This window comes from Monodelphis domestica, chromosome 1, assembly GCF_027887165.1.
Source record: "Monodelphis domestica isolate mMonDom1 chromosome 1, mMonDom1.pri, whole genome shotgun sequence".
Classification (NCBI taxonomy): Eukaryota; Metazoa; Chordata; class Mammalia; order Didelphimorphia; family Didelphidae; genus Monodelphis; species Monodelphis domestica.
This window is the reverse complement of record NC_077227.1, coordinates 28785104-28809651: the sequence shown is the minus strand read 5'-3', so window position 1 is coordinate 28809651 and position 24548 is coordinate 28785104. Positions and strand designations below refer to the sequence as shown.

At 38.7% G+C, this 24548-nt stretch overlaps 2 protein-coding genes across 8 annotated transcripts in view; one reads left to right on the top strand and one right to left on the bottom strand.

The window, feature by feature from the left end:
- Positions 1 to 8030, bottom strand: part of LRRTM3 (leucine rich repeat transmembrane neuronal 3) — a 237508-nt gene extending 229478 nt beyond the window's left edge. Inside the window, exons 1-2 of one of the 2 annotated variants that reach the window (XM_007478266.3) lie at positions 7315 to 8030; positions 5404 to 6938 (exon numbers count right to left, since the gene is read on the bottom strand). In XM_007478266.3, coding sequence (XP_007478328.1) covers positions 5404 to 6938; positions 7315 to 7318 — 1539 coding nt within the window. In that variant the 5' untranslated portion in view covers positions 7319 to 8030. Of the gene's footprint in view, positions 1 to 5403 lie in introns of both variants that reach the window. The other variant, XM_007478265.3, reaches the window with a different exon arrangement.
- CTNNA3 (catenin alpha 3) overlaps positions 1 to 24548 on the top strand; it is a 2164949-nt gene that overhangs the window by 887845 nt on the left and 1252556 nt on the right. The gene's annotated exons all lie outside the window — the stretch shown is intronic.

The following is a 24548-nucleotide window of genomic DNA, read 5'->3' as shown; positions in this document are numbered from 1 at the left end:
AAGGAATCCTTTGTTTTTGCTGGACTGCCAAAAACATCCAGGACATAAAAAATGGTGAAGAATGCCTGCTCTAAATAAACTCTTTCATGTTCTTCTTATTAAAGGCCAGTTGGGTAGAGGGCAAAGTAAAATTTGGAGGAGGGCATCATTTTCCTGCTAATCTATGGAAATCCCCTACTTCATCTTAGAAGCTGGCTTGTGTCTTAGCATTCCTTGGGAGGAGGGCAAAGTGTCATCATCTGGGAATCATTCTATCAGAGCATTTCCTTGCTGGAAGGCCTGATTGAAAGAACAGAGAGGGAGATATAAGGTGGAAAAGTGCCAAGCTCCCCAAATAGCCATGCATGCAGAGCATGGGGCCAGTGGGGTGACTAACTCCTTCTCAGCTCCTCTCATCCTGCTATCTAACTCCCCTCTAAATAACGTATTGCTGCCTTTCCCTGTTAAGGCAGGAACATCCTTTTCACAAAGTTAATTTAGGGCATCTTTTAGACTCCTCCTCAATGGAGACACTGAGAAGTTCAGTAGAAATGTGTCAGAATCTTTGGCCCACATTTAGGTGTTTAAATAATTTAGGAGGTTTCTCTTGGGCCTTCATTATCCAGAATGATTTGCTACACGGAATTCTCGGGGCTCATTCTGAGTTCTTGATCCGGGCTCCTGCTCTCCTCCTCTCTGAATCCCCCTTTTCCCATCTCCATCCATTTGATCATAGCATACACAGGTCACCGTAGAGAAGGGGCCTTGCAAAGAAGATTTCATTACAATTATGCACCCTGGTGAAAGGCAGCAAAATGGGATTCCAAGATGAGACATCTTTGGAGAGACAATATAAACACACTACTGAGCAGAAGGCAAGATAATAAGCTAAAATACCTAAATTGGAGGAGAAATAGCTGTGATAGATCAAATCAACCACTAGGTGGCAGTGTTATTCCACAGAAGTCCAGCTGGGCAACTCTCTCCCACTTGGGGAATGGACTCGCCAAAAAGAACGTTCGAGGGGGAAATGTTTTAAACTCTGCAAAGATCCGATACAAACTCATTTTTTTAAAAGGTATACTTTTATTTTGGAGGGGGGTGGGGTGGGGTGGGGAGCTGTCAAGCCAGCATTAGTGAGAAGACAAGCATTAAAAATTTTTCCCTAATGCTGAGCTGGAGCTCTGTTATCCATAGCCTAGAAACAGACATGGGAAGGAAATTGAGATGCATTTCTGGAGAGCAGATCAAATCCATGACATGTGAGCCTGAACCAAGAGCAATCAAAGCCCTGCTAGGGGATGCGAGCAATGCCTCTGCTCCAGAGCTCGGGGAAGATCACCTTTGGGTGATGTCATGGATATATCCTTGTTGTTTCTCCATAAAATATATCCAAAAACTCTAGGATCTGACTGTCACTGCAGCTAGTTTGCAAAGGAATTCACAAGATTTAGGGACTGATGGGCTGCCCCCAACAGAGTTTAAGGGAATAAATAACAAAAATATCAACAAGAGTAACCCTTAACCTTGTCATGGGAAAGATTATACCCCCCCACACACACACACACCAGTGGACTTTGGCAAAGCCACAAGGTGAGGGCAGTCCCGTCTAGCCTCTGAGATCTGATGAGGATCTGCTGGCATTTAGCAAATTGTGATGAGTCAGTAGAATACTGAGAGCGAGAAAAATAGAATTTGGGTTTCATATCCTAGCTCTGACACTATGTTACTTGTGCTGTAACTGTAAGTCACTCAAATTCTCTGTGCCTCAGTTTTCTCCTCTGTAAAATGGCTGGATTGGAGTAGAGGATCATGGAGGTCTCTCTGAAATCTGAATATATGATCTCATATCCTAGAATCTGGATTTGAATCCTCCAGCATACACTGATAGCTATATCACTCTTGTTTCCTCCCATATAAGATGAGTATAATAAAATAGAAGCACACACCTTACAAGATTGCTGCAAGGATTCAATGAGACCAAGCAGGTAAAATAATTTACCAACAATGAAGTAACATAAAAACAAGATAGCAAAACATCTCATCTGCACTTAAAATGATAATAATAATAATAATAATTACCCACTTTCATGCATATATAATATCCCTTTAAGGTTTGTCAAATGGTTCACCTACATTGATCATTTGATCTTTGCAGCAGTCTTGTTATGTTGATGGTATTTCCATAGATAAGGAAACTATAGGATTCAGAGAGGGAAAATTATTTGCTCAGAGCCACACAGCTAATGACTCTGATAGAATTCAAATTCAGATCTTAGATTCATAGTTGTTGTTGAGGAGGAGGAGGATGACTATTTTGTTATTCCCACTAGAGTTGTTTCCTCTCCAAATGGGGGAAAAAAAAGAAACCAAGTGTTTCTAGGTAATTGCCATCTGAGTCTCCTAATGCAGGCACGCAGTCTGCTCAGCTCCCATATATTATGTGAATTCCCCATTTTCTGAAAGCATGACTCTAGGATATGAATGTCTGTTCTCTCTATGAGAAAATATTTTGGAGATGTTTGCCACTGTTTCCTCATCGCATAGGCAATATGGTAGTTATAATGTTCTTGGCACCCACACAACTAAAGACCGTAATTATCCCTGAATCAACATGGATTTTCTTGTCTAGAGCCTCTAGCTTGGTTGCTGTCTGGTGTTTCATTTATGGTCAACATTGGGTATAAAAAATGAGCGATTTCATACTAACCTTCAAAATATTAGTCATTGGTTACCTTCTCCACTCCCTTTTGGACACCAATTGTCCCTTTTACTTGGGGAACACTAATATAATGGGGCCATTTTAAAGGTACATATGACACTGTAGGATGAAGCACTGATAAACTAAAGGGGGAAAAGAATAGAAATAAGCAACACAAACTAATCCACTGTAACAATCATGCTATCATTTATGCTTTGCCTAAGGGAGTTAATGTCTATCACTATGAAGCACAGGTGAAATCAGACTAGAGATGTCCTTTTTTTTTTTTAACTTGGATCACCACCTTTAATTAATACAATTGCCTTGAGTACAAACACAAGCCAGATTCACTGAAAAGCCTTGCATTCTGAGATTGGTCCATCTTTACTGGCATTTCATGAGATACTGCAAAATTACAACTTGGGTTACCCATATCACAGAAGCTTCCACTATCCAGTTTATTTTTTTCTCCTAGCACAGTGGATGAAACAACCTGCATGATTTCTCAGCTAGGAATTTTTGATGCTTTACAACAAACCAATGGATAATAGCAGTATTGCATAGTCAAACACATTGCAGTAATGAGACATCCCTTCTGTCTTGGTCATCTGTGATGGCCTCTAAACCAAAACAAAGTTTTATGGAAAAAAAGGACTGGGAAATGGTTTTAGATTTTTTTATTGCTAGTTAAACTATGATTTCCAAGGTCTACTTGCAATGCAATTTGTATTCCAAGAAGTATTGCCTTTCTTTCCTCCCAAGCATAAAAAAAAATCTCATCATTCCAAAGAAATACAGATTACTTCTAAGAGATTAAAAAAAAAAAACCAGCACCCATTTGCTTTCCTGTCTTTGCTGCAGTGGTCCTGGTTTAGAGACACAGTGACATGGTTGAAGATGGGTGGACGTGTGGCTTAGCAAACCAATTTAAATCCAACAGCCGAGCTGTTGCCATCCCTGAATAAAGCTTCTGTAAAAGAACAGTTCAGTTTGGGGGATGGAAGACAAAATGACCCATCCCTCACCCGCCACCAACCCCCACTGCCACCAACTAACCCCCACCAGATTTAAAGGAAGAGCTCTTCTGCACGGCAGTATAAATTGTTTAAATACAGAGGCTGGGATATTGGGTGCTGCAGTCAATAAACTTTTGCCAGTGGCATAAGAAAGCATGGGCACGCAGCTGGCAGGGTGCCATCAGCATTTGGCCAGAGCCATGCTGATGGAAGATTTCACATTACACAAGGATATCCCTGAATCTCCCTAATGCCTGCAATACAGAAATAAATGAAAACTATGGTGGAGTTTAAAAAATATATTTTCTTTCTCTGCCTTTTTTTAATCATTCATTTTGTTCATTTCTAAGGAGTTTCCCCAAATAGCCATCCTTCCTTCCACCCCCCTTCTCCTCCCTACAAAGCCTGTGGCTGGTGGGATGTGGGTCTTGGAAAGATTCCTCTCCAGCCTCTGAATGAAGCCTCAGTTAGCCATCAGAGGAGTGGTGTGCATAGCTCAGGAAGAGCACAGCCTGAAGAAGCACCAAACACAGAACCAAGACTTAGCTCCTAAGCTTTGTTGCTTTCCCTTACTATTAAGAGGTCTAGGAAAGAATTAGAAAGGAGGGGGGGGACAGGGGGGGTGGGAAGAAAGGAAGGCAGGAAGGGAGGAAGGGAGGAAGGGAGGAAAGAAGGAAGGAAGGAAGGAAGGAAGGAAGGAAGGAAGAAAGAAAGAAAGAAAGAAAGAAAGAAAGAAAGAAAGAAAGAAAGAAAGAAAGAAAGAAAGAAAGAAAGAAAGAAAGAAAGAAAACAAAACATGCCCCTCCCCCAACACAGACAGGTCTTTCTGAATATTTCCATGGGAGGAGGAAAGAGGTTCTACCTCTTCATATTTGCCCTTTGACCATTTTTCTGCAGTGCCATTTCAGTGCCCAAAGAAGTCAATAATGGGGGAAAAAAACATCAGTAGTAATTCACTTGCATGGTTACTAAAACTTTGCATTTTCACTCATCACAGTCCATTTTGCAATTCCCTGGTTGCATTTTTAACCCCTTCCTTCTCCCCCAGGACTCAACTCCTGAAAGAAATGGGATGCTGCTGCTTCAATCTAGCACCATCTTTTGATAGATCCTTGCAATTATTTTGCTTTTTTTTTAAACGCAGCTCTCTTGGTGAGGCTGTTAAAAATTGCAGTATTGCTGCGATAGTTATGTAGCCCAAAGAACAGAGTCCTTAGCTATCACAATCCCTTCCTAGTCCCCTCGATGTGTTCAGTGAATGGCAAAGCAACTCCTCCCACCCTCAACTGTATGCAGGTCTGGCCTGAAGGGAGCAGCAGGACTGCAGATGTAGGGGATTACGGATGAAAGAAGTTTTATCTTAAAACAAGGGAGACTTTAATGAAATCAATGAAGGTTCTTGTACAATAGGAATTCTCCTAAACCAGGGGGCTCAGACTCCTGATAGATTGTGGTGTTTAAATCGCACTGAGTTGACTTTGTAGGAGAAAAAGATGGGAAAAAGGGGGGGGGGGTTATGCTGAAATTGACATAGAAGCATAGAGCGTGTGTGTGCGTGGAGGGAGTTGGGGGAAAGGGGGGGGGCAAAAACCAAGCAATATACACCCACTCTCCATCCCCCTCCCCGTCGCCTTTCCCTTCATAGTGGCTGTAGTTGGAGACAGCCCCACTCTATTTGCCAGCTCGCTTAGGACAAGGGATTCATACCTCACACTCCCTGGAGCCCGACTTGCTATATGTGCAGGGTCCTGTCCCATTCAGCAGCATCTCACTGGTCTCTGTGTTGGTAGGCTTGTAATCAACATAGAATTCCTGGGTGCTGGGGGTCATCTGCTTGAGGGACTGCCTTTTCTTTTTCCTGTGCCTCCGCATGAGCGAGCGCTGCTGGAGCTGCTTCATGCTGGCCGGGTACCGCTTCCAGGACACATAGATAACCAGCAGGATAACTAGGACGGACAGGAAGAGGGCCACGCTGCCGGCAATGATCTTGTGGAAAGAGATGTGTTCGGTGTCCTCTGGGTCGCTCTCGGGGCCTGGCTCGGTGGCCCCCACCGTCGGGGGGACAGGGGGCTTGCTCTCATGCTTGGGCCTGGGCAGCTTGGGCTTGAAGGTGGGTTTGGGCAGAGCCCTGGCCAGCTCAAACCTCTCCGTGGTACTTTTGCCACAGATGCTGTAATTCCTCACGGCATCAATCACGTTGACCCCTTGGAGCTCTTTGGGGCTGGCACAGATGATGGTATTTTCCCTGAGCCCTTTGAAACTTTTCAGCCAGTTGACCAGGGAGCAAATATTCCTGCTGCATTCCCATATATTCCCGGCCAGGCTAATGTCATTGAGGGAGATCCAGGAATCTAGAATCTCTTGACCAATAAATGTCAGCTTGTTGGAATCCAGGTTGAGGCGCTGCAAATTGGGGACACACTGGAAAACGCTGGGTCCACTGAAGGCTTCGATTTCATTGCCTGACAGATCCAGCCTTTGCAAGGAGCTCCACGTCCAGGACATGGTTTGCCCTATGACACTGATTTTATTCCACTGTAAGTACAGGTTCTGCAGACTGACCAGTCTAGGGAACAGTGCCAGGTTGAGCTTGGAAAACTGATTATGCTCTAGGTGAAGTTCTTTCAGGCGGATCATGCCTGCAAAGACATTCCTGGCCAGGCTTCGGATCCTGTTGTAGCCCAGGTCCAACAGTTCTAGGTTGCGACAGTCCTGGAATATCCTCACAGGGATGGTTCTGAGGGAGTTGGACCGCAAATGTAAACTCAGCAGCTTCCGCAAGCCCCGGAATTGTTCTGATCCCAGAGACTGCAGCTGGTTATAGGACAGGTCCAAGTTCCGTAAATTGGTCACAGGTCTGAAGGTATTGTTAAGAAAATAGGAGATGCGATTGGAACTCAGAATCAACTCTTTCAGTCTGCGTATGCCATTAAAAGCATTCTCGTCTATATTGCTGATATGGTTGTGGTCTAGGTACAGCCAGGTGAGCTGGTTGAGCCCTTTGAACTGGTTATATTTAAGTTTCTGAAGGCTGTTATAGCGAAGGGAAAGACCTAAACAGCCAGCAGATATACTCGAGGGTATCTCCTGTAATTTCTGGGATTCACAATATACCATTTTGCCTTCACACCTACAGCCCTTAGGGCATCCTCGTTCAGCAGAAGAGAGCATTGTCAGTAACACAGTGGGGGCTATTACCAGGGCTACAGCTGATCCGCTCAGTAGCCTAATTACATTGAAACCTGGAAATAAAAACAACTTAGAAAAGTTATCCCCCCAAAAAAAGAATTCATGTATTTTTTTTTCAATCAAGCAAAGGAAAAAACAAAAAAACAAAACCAAAAACATTCAAGGATTTTTTTTTTTTAAATTCCAAATCAGGATCACCCAATTTAACAGCTAATATCCTCTCTGCCATTTAAAGAAAACAGTCTTTTTGAGATGGTTTAAAAGAGTTAAGCAAGGCATTTCTCTGTCAGGCAATGGACTGACTCTACAGCCATACAAGGCAAGACATTCTCTATGACAATTAAGCCAGAATTTATGTACAGTCTAGATAAACGTATCTACATACATATTTTCCACATTTTTGTAAAAGAAGAAAATGACAAAACATACCCATCCTTTGTGTTGTTCACAGGTCTTCCTTAGGTCCTTTGCTTTGGCTTAGGGTACCTCTAGCATGACAGCCCCTGTCAGCTGCACTGTCGTGAGTCAGGGCTCGCTGACACCCAGGAAGAAAAATTGGACCCCTTGGGAGATGGACCAATTTGGGCACATTATTCTTTGCCTGCCAGGCAGAACCCTCCAAGAACAAATAAATGCCAACTGGGCATCCACTGCCGAAGTCGAGATTCCTCCTAGGTAATGGGATCTTCATGAATGTTACGTTTTTGCATCTTTACACTTTGGGGAGGGGGGGAGGATAGAATGAAATAAAAAATAAAAAAAGCAAAAGGAAACAAAACAAAACACCCACCCAAACCTCCCCCAAACCACAACTGGCTTCTACAGTTTCTCCTCAGAGCAGAACATGCTGTCTTCTTCTGGGCCAGCTTCTCCTAGCTGAGCGACCACATCTGTATTCCATAGCCCAGCAGTTAGTTCTCTTAGGGAGCCCTGGGTTCGGCTGCGGAGCTGCTGCTTCCCGGGAGCACAGAAGCCAGTAACATCCCCTCTGGCTGCTGCCGCTGCGTGTCCGCCGCCGCCGTGTAGGAGCTCAGCTCCTTTCTGCAGCCTGGCATGCTGAAAGCTCCCCCGACTGACTGACTGTTGCTCTGGTCTCTGAGAATCTAGTCTTATGTAAAGCTGCCTCCAGTGGTGAAGTCGATAATGGGCATGTGCAGAAACAGGGGCCTCTTTTATCTTGCAAATGAGCAAGCTCTCTGCTGGGAAATGAGGGATGACTCTGGGTGGCTCAACGGGGGCCAGGGGCAGGGGGGGGGGGGGTCGATTTGACCAAAGGCTAGCAGCCACTTTTAATTTTCCTGATTATTTCCCAGGCGACGTTTTCAGGCTAGATTGGATCTATCAACTTGATCAAAGAGAGTTTTCAGATCATAGAGTCATGTCTGGGAGGAACTTTAGGAATTAACTACTTTAGAGATTCTGAAACCTTTTGTGGTGTGTGTCCTGGATTCCCCTTGGCAGGCTGGGGAAACCGACGGACCCCTTTTCGGAATCACGTTTTTAAATGTATAAATCAAAATATTATTTATAAAACCCAATTAAATTGAAATAAAGTTATCAAAAAAAATTTAAAGACATAAATTCCTAAGTTTAAAGTTAAGAACTCCTGATCTAATGGAACTAGCCATCCCTCAAACTCTTCCCCACAAATCCAACATGAGCTTTTCCAGTTGAAGAAATTAAATCTCAGAGAGGGAAAGTAATTTGCTGAAAGGTCTTACAATAAGTAAGTAGCAGTGTCAAATAGTAATCTTGGTCCTCCCAGTGATGTTGCCACTGAAGGTACATATAAATTGGAGCTAGAGGACTTGAGTTCAAATCCTACCTGTCACTACTTGAATACCATTACTACTTAGATCTCAATTTCCTCACTTGCAAAATGAGGGGGTTGAGTTCGATAGTCAACTTGAAGTCTAGGAATCTACATCCTTACTGAGTTAGATAGTCAGTTGCCAGTCTAGGAATCTAAGGGATAACAATAAAGACTTCCCTTTGATTCTACTAGGACAGGAAGCTCCTGTGAGCTTGGGGAAATGTCTGCTTTGAATAAAGGTTGTTCTGGCTCTGTAGTCTGCAGTCTTAGAGAGCTACCTAGGGCAATGAGAACTTGACCAGGGTCACAGAACCAGGAGGTGTCAGAGGCACGATTAGAAACCAGCCCTACCTGACTGCAAAGGCTAGCTTCTATCCACAGTGCCATGCTACCTCTGTGAGATCCTTAAACAACTGTAAAAATAAGAGCCCAAACACAGAGCTCTGTCTGCTCCACTGCACAGCCTGGAGAGGTATTCCTAGTGGGCACACAAGGTCACTTAATGAGCCCCATTCTTCTAGGGCATAAGGGACTCCATGGCACTAAGTGAGGTGCTTTAAGAAAGTGCATCAATTCATTCAGTTCTTGCAGGTCCCATTAAGTGCCCTGACGGGAGATTTCACTAAATGAGACTCTCATAGCAATAACAGTTGCAGTAAAGAGTATCTCAGGAGCAGTAAGACTAAGTCCCTGGGACTAAATCAGTAAGTGTGGGTTCCGTACAGTTGAGGAGCCTCCCTTAAGCTAAAGCTAGCTGACCTCTTAGCAGGGATATCATTGAAAGGAGTGATGGCCAGGTTCAGGCTAGCCTAAGGTCCCTTTCTAGTTCCCAGATGCTCTGACCTAGTGAGATCACTAAGTCTAATCTCTCCCACCTGACAATAGACACCGGAACAATACATATCAGCTATTTGAGCATAGTTTTCACATCCGGTTTACAAGGATCTTTGGATATTCAATCCCAACCCACCAAGCTTTCACTGAGTAGCTTTAATATGGAAATTTGGGGGGGGGCTCAGTTTGAGATCACATTCCATGTACTTTATATGCTTCATCATTTAATAAGTGCAGGGATTTTCATCCCCCATGTGAGCCTCTATATCACCCCCCCCCCCTTTCTTTTGATCTCTAATGCTTGGTATAATCCTTGGCTTCTACAAAGTGCAAAATGTATGTATGGTGACTGGTTCTGAGTTTGACAGTGGATGGAAAAAAATGAAAAACAACAAGGACAACTGTTTACACAAATCTTACATCCTACATTCTAAGAGATATGATCAGAAGTGTGCTAGAATCAGCTAATACCAGCTCCAGAAAGCTGATAGTTAAATTTTCAACCAGTTCAAATCTGGCCTCAGATACTTCCTAGCTGTGTCATCCTGGGCAAGTCACTTAACCTCCATTGCATAGTCTATTTCCTCTCTTCGACCATGGAACCAATATATAGTATTGATTCTAAGATGGAAGATAAGGCTTTTTTTTTTAAATCAAAATAAACATTTATACCTTGGGAATTAGCAAATGATACAAATCATGATTTGATTTATTATTGTGAAGATTTGGGAAAATGATAGAAAAAATGTTAATAATGCAAATTAAACTTAAAAGTGTTTCATGTGTACATTTCCCCCCTAGAGAACCTGTTGTTTAAAATTTACCAGCTCATAAAAATATTAATTACCGGATCATCTATGGATATAACTTCTAAATGGATAGTTTATATCATCATCAGCAATCAATCAATATTTATTAAATGCCTACTATGTATCAGAGAAGTATGAGTGTTGAACATCATAATTTGAAGGGGAGGGAATATTAACAAGGCTTCTTTGTTGAGCTAGCAAATGAGCTTGAAAATCTAAATATTCTAAGATATTGAGATGAGTAGGATATATTTTCTAGGCATGATGAGTGACCTTTGGATGGGGTACTAAGTTCTTTACACAAAGATGTATAAAGCCTCTTTTATAAATATGATCTCACTTTATCCTACAACAATCCTTAGAGATAGGTGTTATTGTGACCATTTTCCAGATAAGGAAATTGAAGCAGCCTGACAGATGAGGTGAGATTTGAACTCTGTTCTTCCTGACTCTAGGTTCAAAGCTCCACCTACTCCAGTACTTAGCTGCCCCTAACAAAGTATGTAAAGAATAATGATATGCAGTAAGCTTAAGAAGATAAAGTGGAACTAGATTATGTAAGGCTTTAAATGACAAGCTGAGGGTTTTGTATTTTATTGAAATGGTAATAGGGGACCATTGAAGTTTTTTAAACGTTCAAGTGACATGGTTAGATTTGTTCTCTAGGAAGATTACTTTGGCAATTAGGAGGCTGATGGATTGGAGAAGGGACAGACTAGAAGATGAGAGTACTTTGAGGAGGCTGTTAAAATAAACCAAATGAGAGCCTGAATAAGATGATGTCCATATGACTGGGCAAATGCGGATGGATATGAAAGACATTACAGAGGAAGAACTGACAAGACCTAGAAAATGATTAATACAGGGATCGAGGGAGTGAGACAAGTCCAATATGATGCCAACTTTTGTGAACACTGGGGGACTGGAAGAATGGTATTTCCTTCTGTAGATCTAGGGAATTTTAGAAGAGACAAGATGTGTAAAAGGGATTCACAGAGTTTATGATCACAGAGTTCCTGTAGCTTTTGACTTGCACAAATATTTTTCTAATACAGGAGTCTTTCTTCTGCTCTATGCCATCCCCAGTATATGCTGCCCATATTTTTTTTCTAAATTTTATTTAAGCCAATGAATCACATTTCACATTTTTCAAGTCAATATAGAATATAGAGAGTGAAGTATTGCTGAGTATCAAGGCAAACACCAGGATTCCTAGTTCTTAAATCCTACAGACTGTCAAAGAATACTTGATCACAAAGAATTTGATTGTTGGGAAGGCACCCCTCCTTTCCCCCAAATTGTCTTAAATTTATTTTGTGTGTTTCTGCATTTACTTAGATGTGTACACATTGTTTGCCTCAATAGTTTTGTGAGGTTCCTGAGATCAGGGACTAGTTCATATGGTACTCATTGAGTGATTGTGCATTTTTAGACAATGAACAAAGGACATATTTTTGTTTTGCTATAACACCTTTGTTAATTCAATTGAATGTAAACTCCATGAAGACAGAGACTCTTGTTTTTCTTTTTTGACTCTTTTGTTTGTTTGTTTTGTTTTAGATCACCATATTCCCATAATCTTATAGATGGTAGGTTCTTTATTTTTAATTAAAATTAATATAAATTATTTATTTGTTTATTTTAACCATTATTTTTTACAATTTTGAATCCCAAATTATCTCCCTCTCCAGCACCATCCACACCCATTGAGAAGGCAAGTAATACAATATCAATTACATAGTGCATTTATTCAAGACATTTTCATATTAGCCAAGTTGCAAAAAATAGCCAGAAAAAAATAAAGTCAAAACAAAAATATTTCTACTTGTACTTGTAGTTCATCAGTTTTCTCTCTGGAGGTGAGTCCTTTCCAATTGTCTAGAATCACTGTATTGAACAGAATAAGCAGATGTTCCATAGTTGATCATCATTACACTATTTTTGTTACTGTATACCATGATCTCTTAGTTCTAATTGCTTCACTCTGCATCAGTTCTCAGTTTTCTGAAATTTTCTGAAATACAAATGCAAACTGGCATTTGTATTTGTATTTCAGTTTTCTGAAACCATATCCCTCCTCATATCTTACAGCACAATAGTATTCTATCACAATCATATATCACAAATTATTCCACCACTCTCAATGGGTGGGCATCCCACCAATTTCCAATTCTTTATTACTAAAAGAGCTGCCATAAATATTTTTGTATTAGATCCTTTTTATTCCCCCTTCAATTTCTTTTGAATATAGACATAGTGGTAATATTCACATAGTAGATTCTTAATAAATGGTATTTGGTTATGTATTATTTTGAATTTAATTAGTAGTTTGGTCTATTACCATTTTTTTCTAAGAGTCAGACTCTGTGTAACCCTAAATTGTTATCTGGGTGTCTTACAAGTAGGAGGGAATTCAACACTTTTGATCTACTCTTGACAGATGAGTTAATTCCATCATCATCATCTTCTAGATTCAACAATCCAAGAGCATGTCTTACACAACTAAATCTCAGAGAAAGTGCCAGTTTGTATTTGTATAGGGAACGTCCGCATGTGGGAAAGCACAACATCAATGATACCATATATGCAGCTCTGATCTCTATACTATACCTATCTACTGGAAGATACTGTACAAAGTATTTGGGGTACAAAATTAAAAAAAAGAAAGGACACAGTCCTTGCACTCGAGAAGTTTACACACTCTAAGAGGGGGAAGGAGGGAAGGACATCACTATGTATACACACACAAAGACATTTCAAGAGGAAATAATATTAAATAGAAGAATCGGAAATTGCCACTTTAGGAAGATTGCTCTTGAGCTTGTGAAAGGAGCTAAAGATTCTGAGAGGCAGAGGTGAGAAGGGTATGTTTTATCCATGGGGAAAAGTTTATTCAAAGTCACGAGAATGGGATATGGGATGCCACGTACTAGGAAAAGTGTGTATTCCATGCTTGACTAAGACACAGAATGTGAGGGAGTTGGAAGAATATATAATCAACCGGGAAAGATGTTTGGAGCCAGATGGTGAAGGATTTTAAAGGCCAAAACCAAGAGACTATATTTTCTCCTGAAGGCAATAGGGATCTCTGGAAGCTTCTTAAATATAATGTAGGGGACTGAATCAGAATTTGGTTTTAGAAATCATATTTTAGTAGAAGTATGGAGGATGGATTGGAGAGAAAAGAGGTTGACTATAAGGAGGCCAATCATAAGGCCATTTCCTAAGTCAATGTTAAAGATAATGAGGACATGAACTAGGGTAATTGTGTGATTGGAGAGAGACCAAATGTGACATATGTGATGGGGGTAGAAATTGTAAGACTTGGTAAATTATTGGATATGGAAGTCAAAGAAGAGTTACAAATAAAAGATACCTCCAAGATTGTAAATGGTGCTGATCAGAACAGTGGTAATGCCCTCAACAGAAATAAGGAAATTAGGAGGATGAGTGTATTTTAGGAAGAAGAAAATAAGCCCTGTTTGGGATCCACTAGAATATAAGACCCAGGAGGGTAGGAACTTTTGTTTTTAAGTTGGTGTTTCCAGCACTGAGCATAATGCCAGGCACAGAGCAGGCACTTCATAAATGTTTATCTGTTGTATATATTGAATATGAGAAGTCTTTGGAACATCAAATTGGAGATCTCCGACAGACGGTCCTAGATGGGAAATTGGACCTCATAGAAGAAATGAGGTTTAGGTATGCGATTTTGGATCTACTTCATCTACACAGAGAGGAGGGAGCTGATGTGACTTCCTCAAGGTTTCATCACTAGGAAAAGACACATGGAGGAAGTGAGAGGTTTTGTCTCATGGAACCATGATTTCTCATAGACCGACAGGCTGCCTCTCCAGATTTATAATTTGGTTTTGGCTTTACATTCTTAAGGAAACACTGTTATGCACAACTATATTGTCTTTTCTTGTGACAGATGGTTATACTTTAACTATGTTGGCAAAACAAGAGGATATGCCACAAAAAAAAAAGAATCCTTTAGTTCTCTATCTCTCCAATGGCTAAAAAGTACTCTTATCTTTAATTTTAAAATATATACTAAGTATTGGTTCCAAGACAAAATGTAAGAAAGGCAACTGGATTAAGTGACTTGCCCAGGGTCACGGAGCTAGTAAGTGTCTGAAGTCAAATTTGAACCCAGGACCTCCATCTCCAGGCCTAGCCCCTATCCACTGAACCATCTAGCTGCCCCACTACTTAGTGGCAATGGGGGTAATGGTTCCAGTGCTAAGCTTTTTATCACAAAGACCAGGCTCCTATGCCCACTTTCAATGGGCACTAGCTATATAAACTTGAGGAAAGTAAGTCACTTAACATCTTTAAAATCTAACATTCTCATCTGTAAAATGGGGAAATAATAGCATCCTTCTCACAGAGCTGGTATAGAGATCAAATGATAATATTGTTTTAATATGCTTGAAAGACCTTAAAGTATTATAATTTATTGTATAGAGTGGCTAGGAGGGCACAATGGATAGAGCTCTGGGCCTAGAGTGCAGAAGATCTGAGGTCAAGTTAGGCCTCAAACACTAGCTGTAAGACCCTAGACAAGTCACTTAACCCTTGTTTGCCTCAATTGTCTCATCAATCAAATGGATAATTATAGCACACACCTCTAAGAGTTGTTGAGAGAATCAAATGGGATAATAATTACAAAGTACTTAGCAAAATATCTGGCATATAACAAACCCTGTATCGATGCATATTATTTTGGCACTGATCATGATCTGGCGCTGTATAGGCAAGTGCAGACTTTTTTCATAGAGAGCTCTCCAAAACTTGCATGCATCTTCACTCTTAAGTCCTTGAATCCCACAGCTCTGGAATCCTATGGTTAGCATTTTTCTGTAGCTTAATACACTTTACTATCCTTATTTCCTCAAGTATGCTATAAGGCCCATTAAGGAAAGGGGACATATGTTACCCACATTTATTTCCCTCCAAAGTGCTTTTCTCAAAGATGGGCACATTGTAGATGTTCAATATATATTTCTTTGAATGTGTGAATGAATGACACAAGTAGGACAGTGAAGGCTGAGCCGTAGATGTTGAGCCAGAGAATTCAAGGTGTTTGGGGGATGTAGAGAGCACCATGAATGGGGAGAGTCCCTATCCTCCACCCTCTCCACCAATGTTTCCCCTAATGACTCTGAAAGTGCCTAAAATCCTATCATTTGAGATCTTTTATTTCTTATATTTCAATCTTTCATAACCCTCAATTATCTAAGAATCCCTTGTGACAGGGTGGATTTGAGTTAGAGGTGAGGAGGAGTCCCTGGCCCCTTTAGGAGCTAACAGTTTAGGGCAGATTCATGACCACTAGATAAAAACAATGGCTTTCGGGATAAGTCACAGGATATGTGACTAGATAAAGGGAAGGGGACCAGAACAGAAGGGAGGGAATGCTTAAAGGAGAGTTGATGGTAACATAGGTGATCTGGTACACACATCATGAGTTTCCTGATGAGAGATCCCTATGAGATGTGGTCCAGGGAAATAAGATAAACAGCAGGCTTGAGAGAGATACATTTCTATTCTTCAACAGAGGCCATATTGGAGATGACAATAGATATGCAATCCAGGAGGTCTGTGGAAGGGTTTTTACATTTGTAAGACTTATGTGAGTAAGTGACACTAATGGCCACAGAGTGAGGTTTTTTGGGGGTTTAGCAACTAAAGGAAGACCATTTAATAAGGGCAGAGGAGTTGTAATCTGCTTGAGGGTACAGAGTAATCATCCTGGGAAAATCAATATATTAATAATAGCAAATACTTTATAAACATTACATCATTTGTTCCTTATAACCCCATGAGGTCAATAGAGGAGACATAATGATCCTCAACTTGCCCACCATCACACAGGATTTGTGTAGTTTTACCTTAGTCTTTTTTACTCCAAGATCAGTTTTATCTACTACATCTCACTATCTCTCAAATTTTGAATGATGAATTAGACTATAGCAAGACAGTCCTGGCACCCAAAGAGCTTAACATCTTCTAAAAAAAGGAAACTGTCTTTGAAATTCCTTACAAAACATAACATATTTTCCTCCTAAGCAAGTTGATTGCATCTAATTTCCCTTCAGTAGAAGCAAGATTACACTCCGTTATGTACTTTGCTAGTTCTTTCACACCTACATGGCTCACAGAATAACCCACCAACTCTCGTAGCATTGAATCTTCTTGTAAGTTATATTGCCACAAGAGAAGTGTCAGATATCGGGAAGCATTTACATTTCTTTTAATTTGTGCTCAGAGAGCTTCAAACCACCGAACAGATTTGGTTTTAATTGGGTAAACAAATTCATACTCAGCATGACCCCTTAATGCCAAGTTTCTGTCCAAAGTGAATTGAACAGTCAAATTATAAACTTAGAAAATAGGAGTTTTGAGAAGGACTGATATCTTTATGGGGAGTCTGTGGGATTTGAACATCACTTGAATTACTCTGTGATTCTTCTTTTTCTCCTCCATGTCATGATATGTAATGGGTCCCTAGAAAATTCACCCTGTATTAAAGATACTCTGGGAATCTATATCAATCCAAAATGCCATTGCTCCTGAGCCCCCACCAATATCTTTAAATGTTCCAATTGGCCAAAGGACACAATTAGTTTAAAGCAAAGGCATGTAAACAGATAATGTAATAAGAAAAATAGTACTTGAGCATCCCCCCCCAAATGTAGACTATGCTTTCCCATAATCATATACACAATCAATAGGAAGCTACATATACTTGAGGAGTCCATGTGGAGGGACACTCAAATAAGGAACTCATCCAGTTAGTGCATAATATTTATTGAACGGTATCATATATCAGAGATATAGGATGAATTATGGAAAGCTGAAATAGGGCCATTGATGACTTCTGGTGATATTATGTTACTTCTATGAGAATGGCTACTCACTAACCTGAAGTTCTATATATCATCTGTGAATTAGTATTCTACAAATCTTGTGGTAACACTTGACTTTGCTTGGAAGATGGTTGAGGAACAACATTTCTACTTCTTACCTCAGACTTCAGATAGAATTCTATGCTGAGATTCTGTCTTCACCATAAAATAATGAAGGGATTCTATCATCTCTCTTTTAACATATAGCCTAGAGTCTTCTGGTCTTTTTGAAAACACACCTTATACATGTCTACATAAGCCTCAGGGGGAAAATGAACACTTCTCAGATGCTTTCTCCTCAAAAAAGAATGGGAAAGCCCTCAGTTCCCAGAGATTTGTTTGTGGTCACTCTTTTTCCTCTAAAAGGTCTTCAGGGTCTAAGTTCTTTTCCAATACAGAACTTCTATTCATCTAATCATAGCCTCATGTAAATGTGAATTATGAGACAAAAGTATATTTAATCTGTCATGCCATCATGAGATTTTAGATCTGGAGCTAGAGAAGACTTCAGGAGATAAAGATACTAGGGCACTAGAAGATTAAATAACTTGCTAAGCAAATTAGAAACAGGATTTGAATCCAGGTCCTCTGACTCCAAGACTAGTGCCCGTTCCATTGTATTCCATTGTTTTCCTTCTCTGTGTCATTCTTGCTCCTGCTTGTTATTAACAGTCTCTCTCACAACTCTTAGCAGTAATTTTAAAATTGATAACTTGACCCAAGATAATATGAGGAGGCAGAGAATATTATGATTAAAGAGGTCATTGAAATGATGTTAAAGAATATTGTGAAAGTCATTCTCCAGTTGACAAATGGTCAAAGGATATGAATAAGCAGTTTTCAGATGAAGAAGCCAAAACTATCAATTATCACATGAAAAAATGTTCTAAATCCCTCCTGATTAAAGAAATAAAAATTAAAACAACTCTGAGGTACTACTTCACATCTATTAGATTGGCCAATAAGACAGTAAAGGAAAATTCTAAATGTTGGAGGGGAGGTGGCAGAATTAGGACACTAATGCATTGCTGGTGGAGTTGTGAACTAATTCAACCATTCTGGAAGGCAATTTGGAATTACACTCAAAGGACTATAAAACTGTGCATAACCTTTGATCCAGTAATACCACTACTAAGTCTACTAAGTCTCTAATACAAAGAGACAAAAAAGGTTGGGGGGAAGAACCTACTTAGACAGATATATTTATAGCTGCTCCTTTTGTGGTGGCAAACAATTGGAAATTAAAGGGATGTCCATATATTTGAGAATGGCTGGACAAATTGTGGTTTATAATTTTGATGGGATACCATAAGAAATGATGAATAGGATGATTTCAAAAAGTCCTGGAAAGACCTATATGAAATTATCCTGAGTGAAATAAATAGAACTAGGAAAACATTGTATAATATAACAGCAATATTATGGAATGATGAACTGTGATAGATTTAGCTACTCTCAGCAATACAATGATCCAAAATATTTCTGAAGGACTTATGACAAAGGATTTTTCCACCTCCAGAGAAAGACCTGTTGAGACTAGGAATGATGATGAAAACATATGATTTTTCACTTGTTAATTTGAATTTTTATTAAGAGGTTTTGGTTTTATATGAATGCTCTCATAAAAAATATGGAAAAATGTTTTGCATGATAATCTATGAATAACCCAGATCAAATTGTTTACTATCTCTGAGAATGGGTATGAACGGGAAGCAAGGAGACAGTTTGGATCTTATAACTTTGGAAAATTTATGTGGAAAGTTATTACATTTAATTGGTTAAAAATCTTTATACAAAAAAGAACATTGTTAGTTATAACACATTAGTTAAATGTAATGTTAAAATATTAACAATTTTAACCCATGTACCTGAACCCTGTCTCTGAAGTTACAAAGTATTATGATATGGCTCATGTTTAGTCATTTATTAACTGCTTACTATGTTCTAGACACTGCTAAGTACCATAGATGCAAAGAAAGGCAAAAGTATTATCATTTTTCTTAAGAGATTCACATTCTAATATGAGAGATAATATATGAAATTTCATGTCAAAAGACATATAGATTAAATAGAAGGTAATATCAAGAGGAAGGCTCTAGTTAGGAGAGGGAATGGTATATGAGAAGGAATCTTGCATAAAGTGAAATTTGATTAAAATCTTGAAAGAAACATGGGATGCCACTTATGACTTTGAGTTATGTAGTAAGAACATTCTAAACATAGGGATGATTTGAGATTAAAGCTCAAAAGAGAGATAAAGGGCTGAATAAATACATCTGAAAAAAAGAAAAGATGCATAGAGATGAAAATTTAACCTATAAGCACTGATGAAATGACCAAGTACTATAGGATAGCCTGGAAAAAAGGAACTTACCTTGGACTGAACTTTCATTAGTCTAGTACTGATGAAGGGCAAAAACCAGACTTGGTCTTTCACATTAGAGATCTAAATTTTACTTCTTCCTAGTTCCAAATCATTTTTGAAGCTGGAACTCATTATCGTCCAAGATTTTCTCCTTTTTTCCTCTTAGTATTATTCTAGGAACTTAGCATTGCCTAGGAACTCCTCCTCTCCTTTCCATGAGATGATATCATCCAAATATAAGAGAAGACTACATCTTTTCTCTTTTCTCATTATGCTAATTCACTTGGATAATCAGAACAAATTGGGCCTTTATTTTCAGAGGCACATTCCATAGTGTATTCAGGGGCCTCATACAGTGAGGGAAGCCAGGCAAACTTGACCTTGCTTTCATTCAATATGGTTCTATTAGTTATTGATTCAATCTAGAGTAAATAGGCATGAGAAAGTGTGACTATATTCAGGTGACTATATTAAAAAAAAGGAGGACTAGATCATATCATCTAACAAAAGACTTCAGGGATATATTTGTTTTAATTTTTGATCCAGATTTCCAGTTCCATTGGTATTTGGAATTCCCATTGGAGAAACTCCATCTAATAATATTTTAACTATATAATTTCTTATATTTCCCTTGGATCATGCCCTCCTTTTCCTAGGTCATCATTGGAAATAAAATGAAAATAAATAACATTTGTATGTCTTTTACTATGTATCATGCACCGTGCTAAATACTTTATAGTTAATAACTCATTTGAACCTCACAACAACTATTCAAGGGACATGCCATTATTATCTCATTTTACAGATGAGGAAGCTGAACCAAAAATTGTTTCAATAATGTGTGCAGTAAATGTCTGATGTCAAATTTGAACTCATATCTTCCTGATTACAGACTTAGCAGCAACCTACTTATGCCAAACATGTGATTCTTCTCTAAGTTTGGGTCTCCCATTACAGTGATTTTTCAGAGATAATGTCATTCCAGGATTGGATTAACAATTCAACAGCTTTCATAAGAATGTATTAACAAGATTTCAGTGCTGTTCTGTGGAAAAGTTTGGGATCATTGGAAACACTTGCCATTTCCTAAAGGCAAAGTAATAATTCTTGGTCATATCATTGCCCCTTTATGGTTCTTATCCTATAGCCATATACACATAAACTAGGTCAATGGACTCTGAAATCAACTGTTTTTGTCATAGGCTGAGGAAGAGATGTGGTCATCCATTTATTTTTTCCTATGTCGATTCTCTCCTTTTCTCCAAATTTCATTGTAATGGTACTTGGATGCACTTCTAAATTCATTCAGTCAGTCAAAAGGCGTTTACTAAACTCCAAGTATTTGCCAGACATCATACTAAGTGCTGGAGACAAATATGAAGAAGAAAGACAGTCCCAGCCTTCAAAGAAACTTACAATCTAATGAGGAAGACAACATACAAAAGGAAACTGTAAAGGGGGCAGAAATGTGATAAAGAAATCCAAAAGGATATAGACTGGGAGGAAGTGATGATATAAGCAGCATAGATACCCTTTTTAATTAGAATTTTGGAGGTGATCTCTCTGTTTTACTCCAATCAGAAAGGGTGGGGGGAAATCCCTGCAAAAATCAGTTAACAAATTCCAGTTAAAAGTCCATCATTTTCTTTGGAATTGAGAGGAATTAGTTTCTTGGCTGTTCTTTTAAAACAATTCCCATAAAGAAACATATGACCCTAAAATCACACTGCAGTTATAAAGTGCCATTTGGATTATTTTATGTATTTTCAAGTATTGCAATTTCTCACAGTGGAACCAAAGAATTTTAGAATAATAGGCAAAAGCTATAGAACCAATTTTCTACTTTAATATTTGATAAGTGTTTACTCTGCATATATTGTGCTTCGAATTTAAAATAGATGTTGAACCTTTCTCAATAAAGATTTTTATTGTATTTCATTACATGTATTCAAAAGGGAGTACCATTTGAAGGCAATTCAATAGAGATGTATTAATTCTACAAAATTCAATTCATAAAACATTTATTAAGCATCTGCTTTATACACAGAGCTGTGTTGGACATTGGAGAAACAAAACCAAAAAGGAAATAGATTCTGCCCTCTAGGAGTTTACATTCTACTGGAGAAAAATCAATGTATACTAAAAAAAGTATATGCAAAAGGAATGAGGATGAGAATCAGTTGTGTGCTTTAGTGATATCCACTTACGAGGTATGTAAAGACTGGAATGGAAAGACAAAGAGATCAATTAGAGGCTTTTGCAAAAGTGTAGGTGAATGATCTTGAGAGTCTCAAATAGAGTGATGAGGGGAGAGAAGGTGTAAATGATATTGTGTCAGTGAAAGTCTAATACTTGCCTACTGTTTGGTGGGAGTGTTGAAGGATGGGGATGAGTCAATGAGGGGTACTGAAAGAATCCTGGTGCCAACAGAAATGGATCAATTTGGTTGAGTAGTGAATTTGAGGTAATGGAGGTGTTAATTAATCCAACTTTAGACATATTCAGGATAAAATATTTCAATGGCATCCATTTGTGATTTAATAATAGTGACTACTTACTACATCTGATCAAATTGCATCTAATTTATGCCTTCTCATATTGTGCAATTTTTCTAATTTCTATTTTTACATTCTCTCTTATGGCTATCCCATTTTCCCCATTTATATATCCTCCAGCTTAATTCAGACCATCCTAACTTCCTATCTGGTATGTAGAAATAGCCTCCTGGTTGTTGTTTCTTTCTCAAGTCTTTCCCATGCCAATCTTTTTCTATACATCTGCCAAAATGACTGTCAAGTAGGTCTAAATTTTACTTTTGACCTGATCAAAATATGCCTTTTGTCCCATTTGTATCCTTTTAAGATCCTTAAAGAGACTACTTCACATGTCTTCATGTCATCAAGACCTAGTAGGAACTTAAATGTTTGTTGAATGAAATGAAATCAGTCACGATCAATGAGTATTTATTAAATCAGCACCTATGTTTGATCATCTTTAGTACATTGCAAGCTATTCATGGTAAAAAGCATTTTTCTCTCCCGAGTGATTTGCACACCGCAGGGCCTTATTTAATGGGAATTGAATTTCATTTGGACACTTGAAAGAGAGAATCCAGTGCATCAGAACAATTCCTTCTATCAACTCATTGTTTTTGAGAGCACACTTCTGAATGGCAGCAGCCCCCATTGATTTTCTGTTTTCTCTCTGTAAATAATTCATAACAAAAAAAAAAAAACAACACAGCGACTACCTTGGAATCCATGGATTATGACATTCACTCTCAGGGATTTTCTCGTTGAGCTCATCTCTTGGGCTTTATGTCTGAAGAAACAAAAATAGTTCTGTGCAAGTCATCTTATATTCAGGAAATCATTAGTTACTAATTCTTGTACTTTGGATGTATTCTGTGGATACATCTAAAGGACTCAACGAGTTTAATATGATTTCAAATGGCTTAAGAGCTTTGTGAGGGAAGATTTCTAAAAAAAATTAGAATACAAGTAATTAATGTTGATGTAAAGGCTCCTCTGAGGTAAAAGAATGTCTTATTGTTCCTCTGTGGAAAGCATTACTTTTTCATTAAAGTTCCAATAGAGTAGGGATCACCTATCCTCATCCTCAAAGGTACATTAACCTAATGGGCATAGATGGATTTCTTGCTTTATGCTTTTTAGAAAGCCCCTCTCTTTAAATTATTGAATTTTGGTGTTGGAAAGAACAAGGTAGTTCCGAAAATCCTATCTAGTCATTCCTTTCATGGACAAGGAAACTGAGGCCCAGAAGTGACTTGCTTAGCTACTGATGGAGCCACCATAAGAACATAGATTTTAGGACAAATATATCACAGGATTATTTTTGTTGTGTAGTTATTTCAGTCATGTATGACTCTTTGTAACCCCTTTTGGTGTCTTCTTGACAAAAGATGCTGTCTTGATCTGCTATTTTTTCTCCATCTCTTTTTATAGATGAAAAAACTGAGGTATACAAGGTTAAGTGACTTGCCCAAGGTCACACAGCTAGTAAGTGAGTAAAACAGATTTGGATTCATCTTTCTGACTCCAGATCCAGTACTCTATATACTATAACAACTAGCTTTACAGAATTATAAAATCTCAGAATTAGCAGAGATCCCATAAGTCATCTATTCTTACAACTATCTGACCTTCACCTTTTCCCTATTTCCTGTGACTAGTAATTTATTTGAAAGTACAGATTTCCCTTTTTATTTATATACCTAGAAGGTAATGTCTCATATATAGTAGGTACTTAATTAATACTTACTAATTGATAGTACCATCTGGTCTTCACATGAACACTGTAGGTTTTAAAATTAATAATTTGCCTTACTTCCATCTCTAAGTCTCCACCTGATTTTGTAGTCAACACTATTGGTAAAAAAAAAAAAAAAGAAACCACTATCTCCTGAGTCAGCCCATTTTTAATTTTTGAACAATGAACATTGAACCAAGGTCTGCCTCACTGAAAATCCTAACTGCTAGAGTTTTGCCAGCTAGAACCAAACAGAAGACAGTTATCATGTCCTACCTATATTCTCATATATTGCGTAAAGATCTCTGGCTTTTTCAGCAAAGTCCAGTATGAGATTTAGAGTTGAAGGAGACATTAGAGATAATCAGAGTTCAATAAAAATGGAAGAGTCCTTGGAAATCATTGAGTCCAACTCCTTTTACTTTACAGGTGAAGAAATTCTAGCCTGAAAAGGTCCTCCCATAGAGAAATAACAAAGCCAGACATAAACCCTGTTCTTCTGACCACAAATCCAGCATTCTTTCTATTATACCTTGCTGGGTTTGTATCATATATTTAAGAAACACAACATCCTGGGCAGATGTATTTTCTCATTTTACTCCCCAGAAAAAGTGTCATTTAGGAAAAACAAAAAAAAATTGTTCATATCCTAAAGGGAC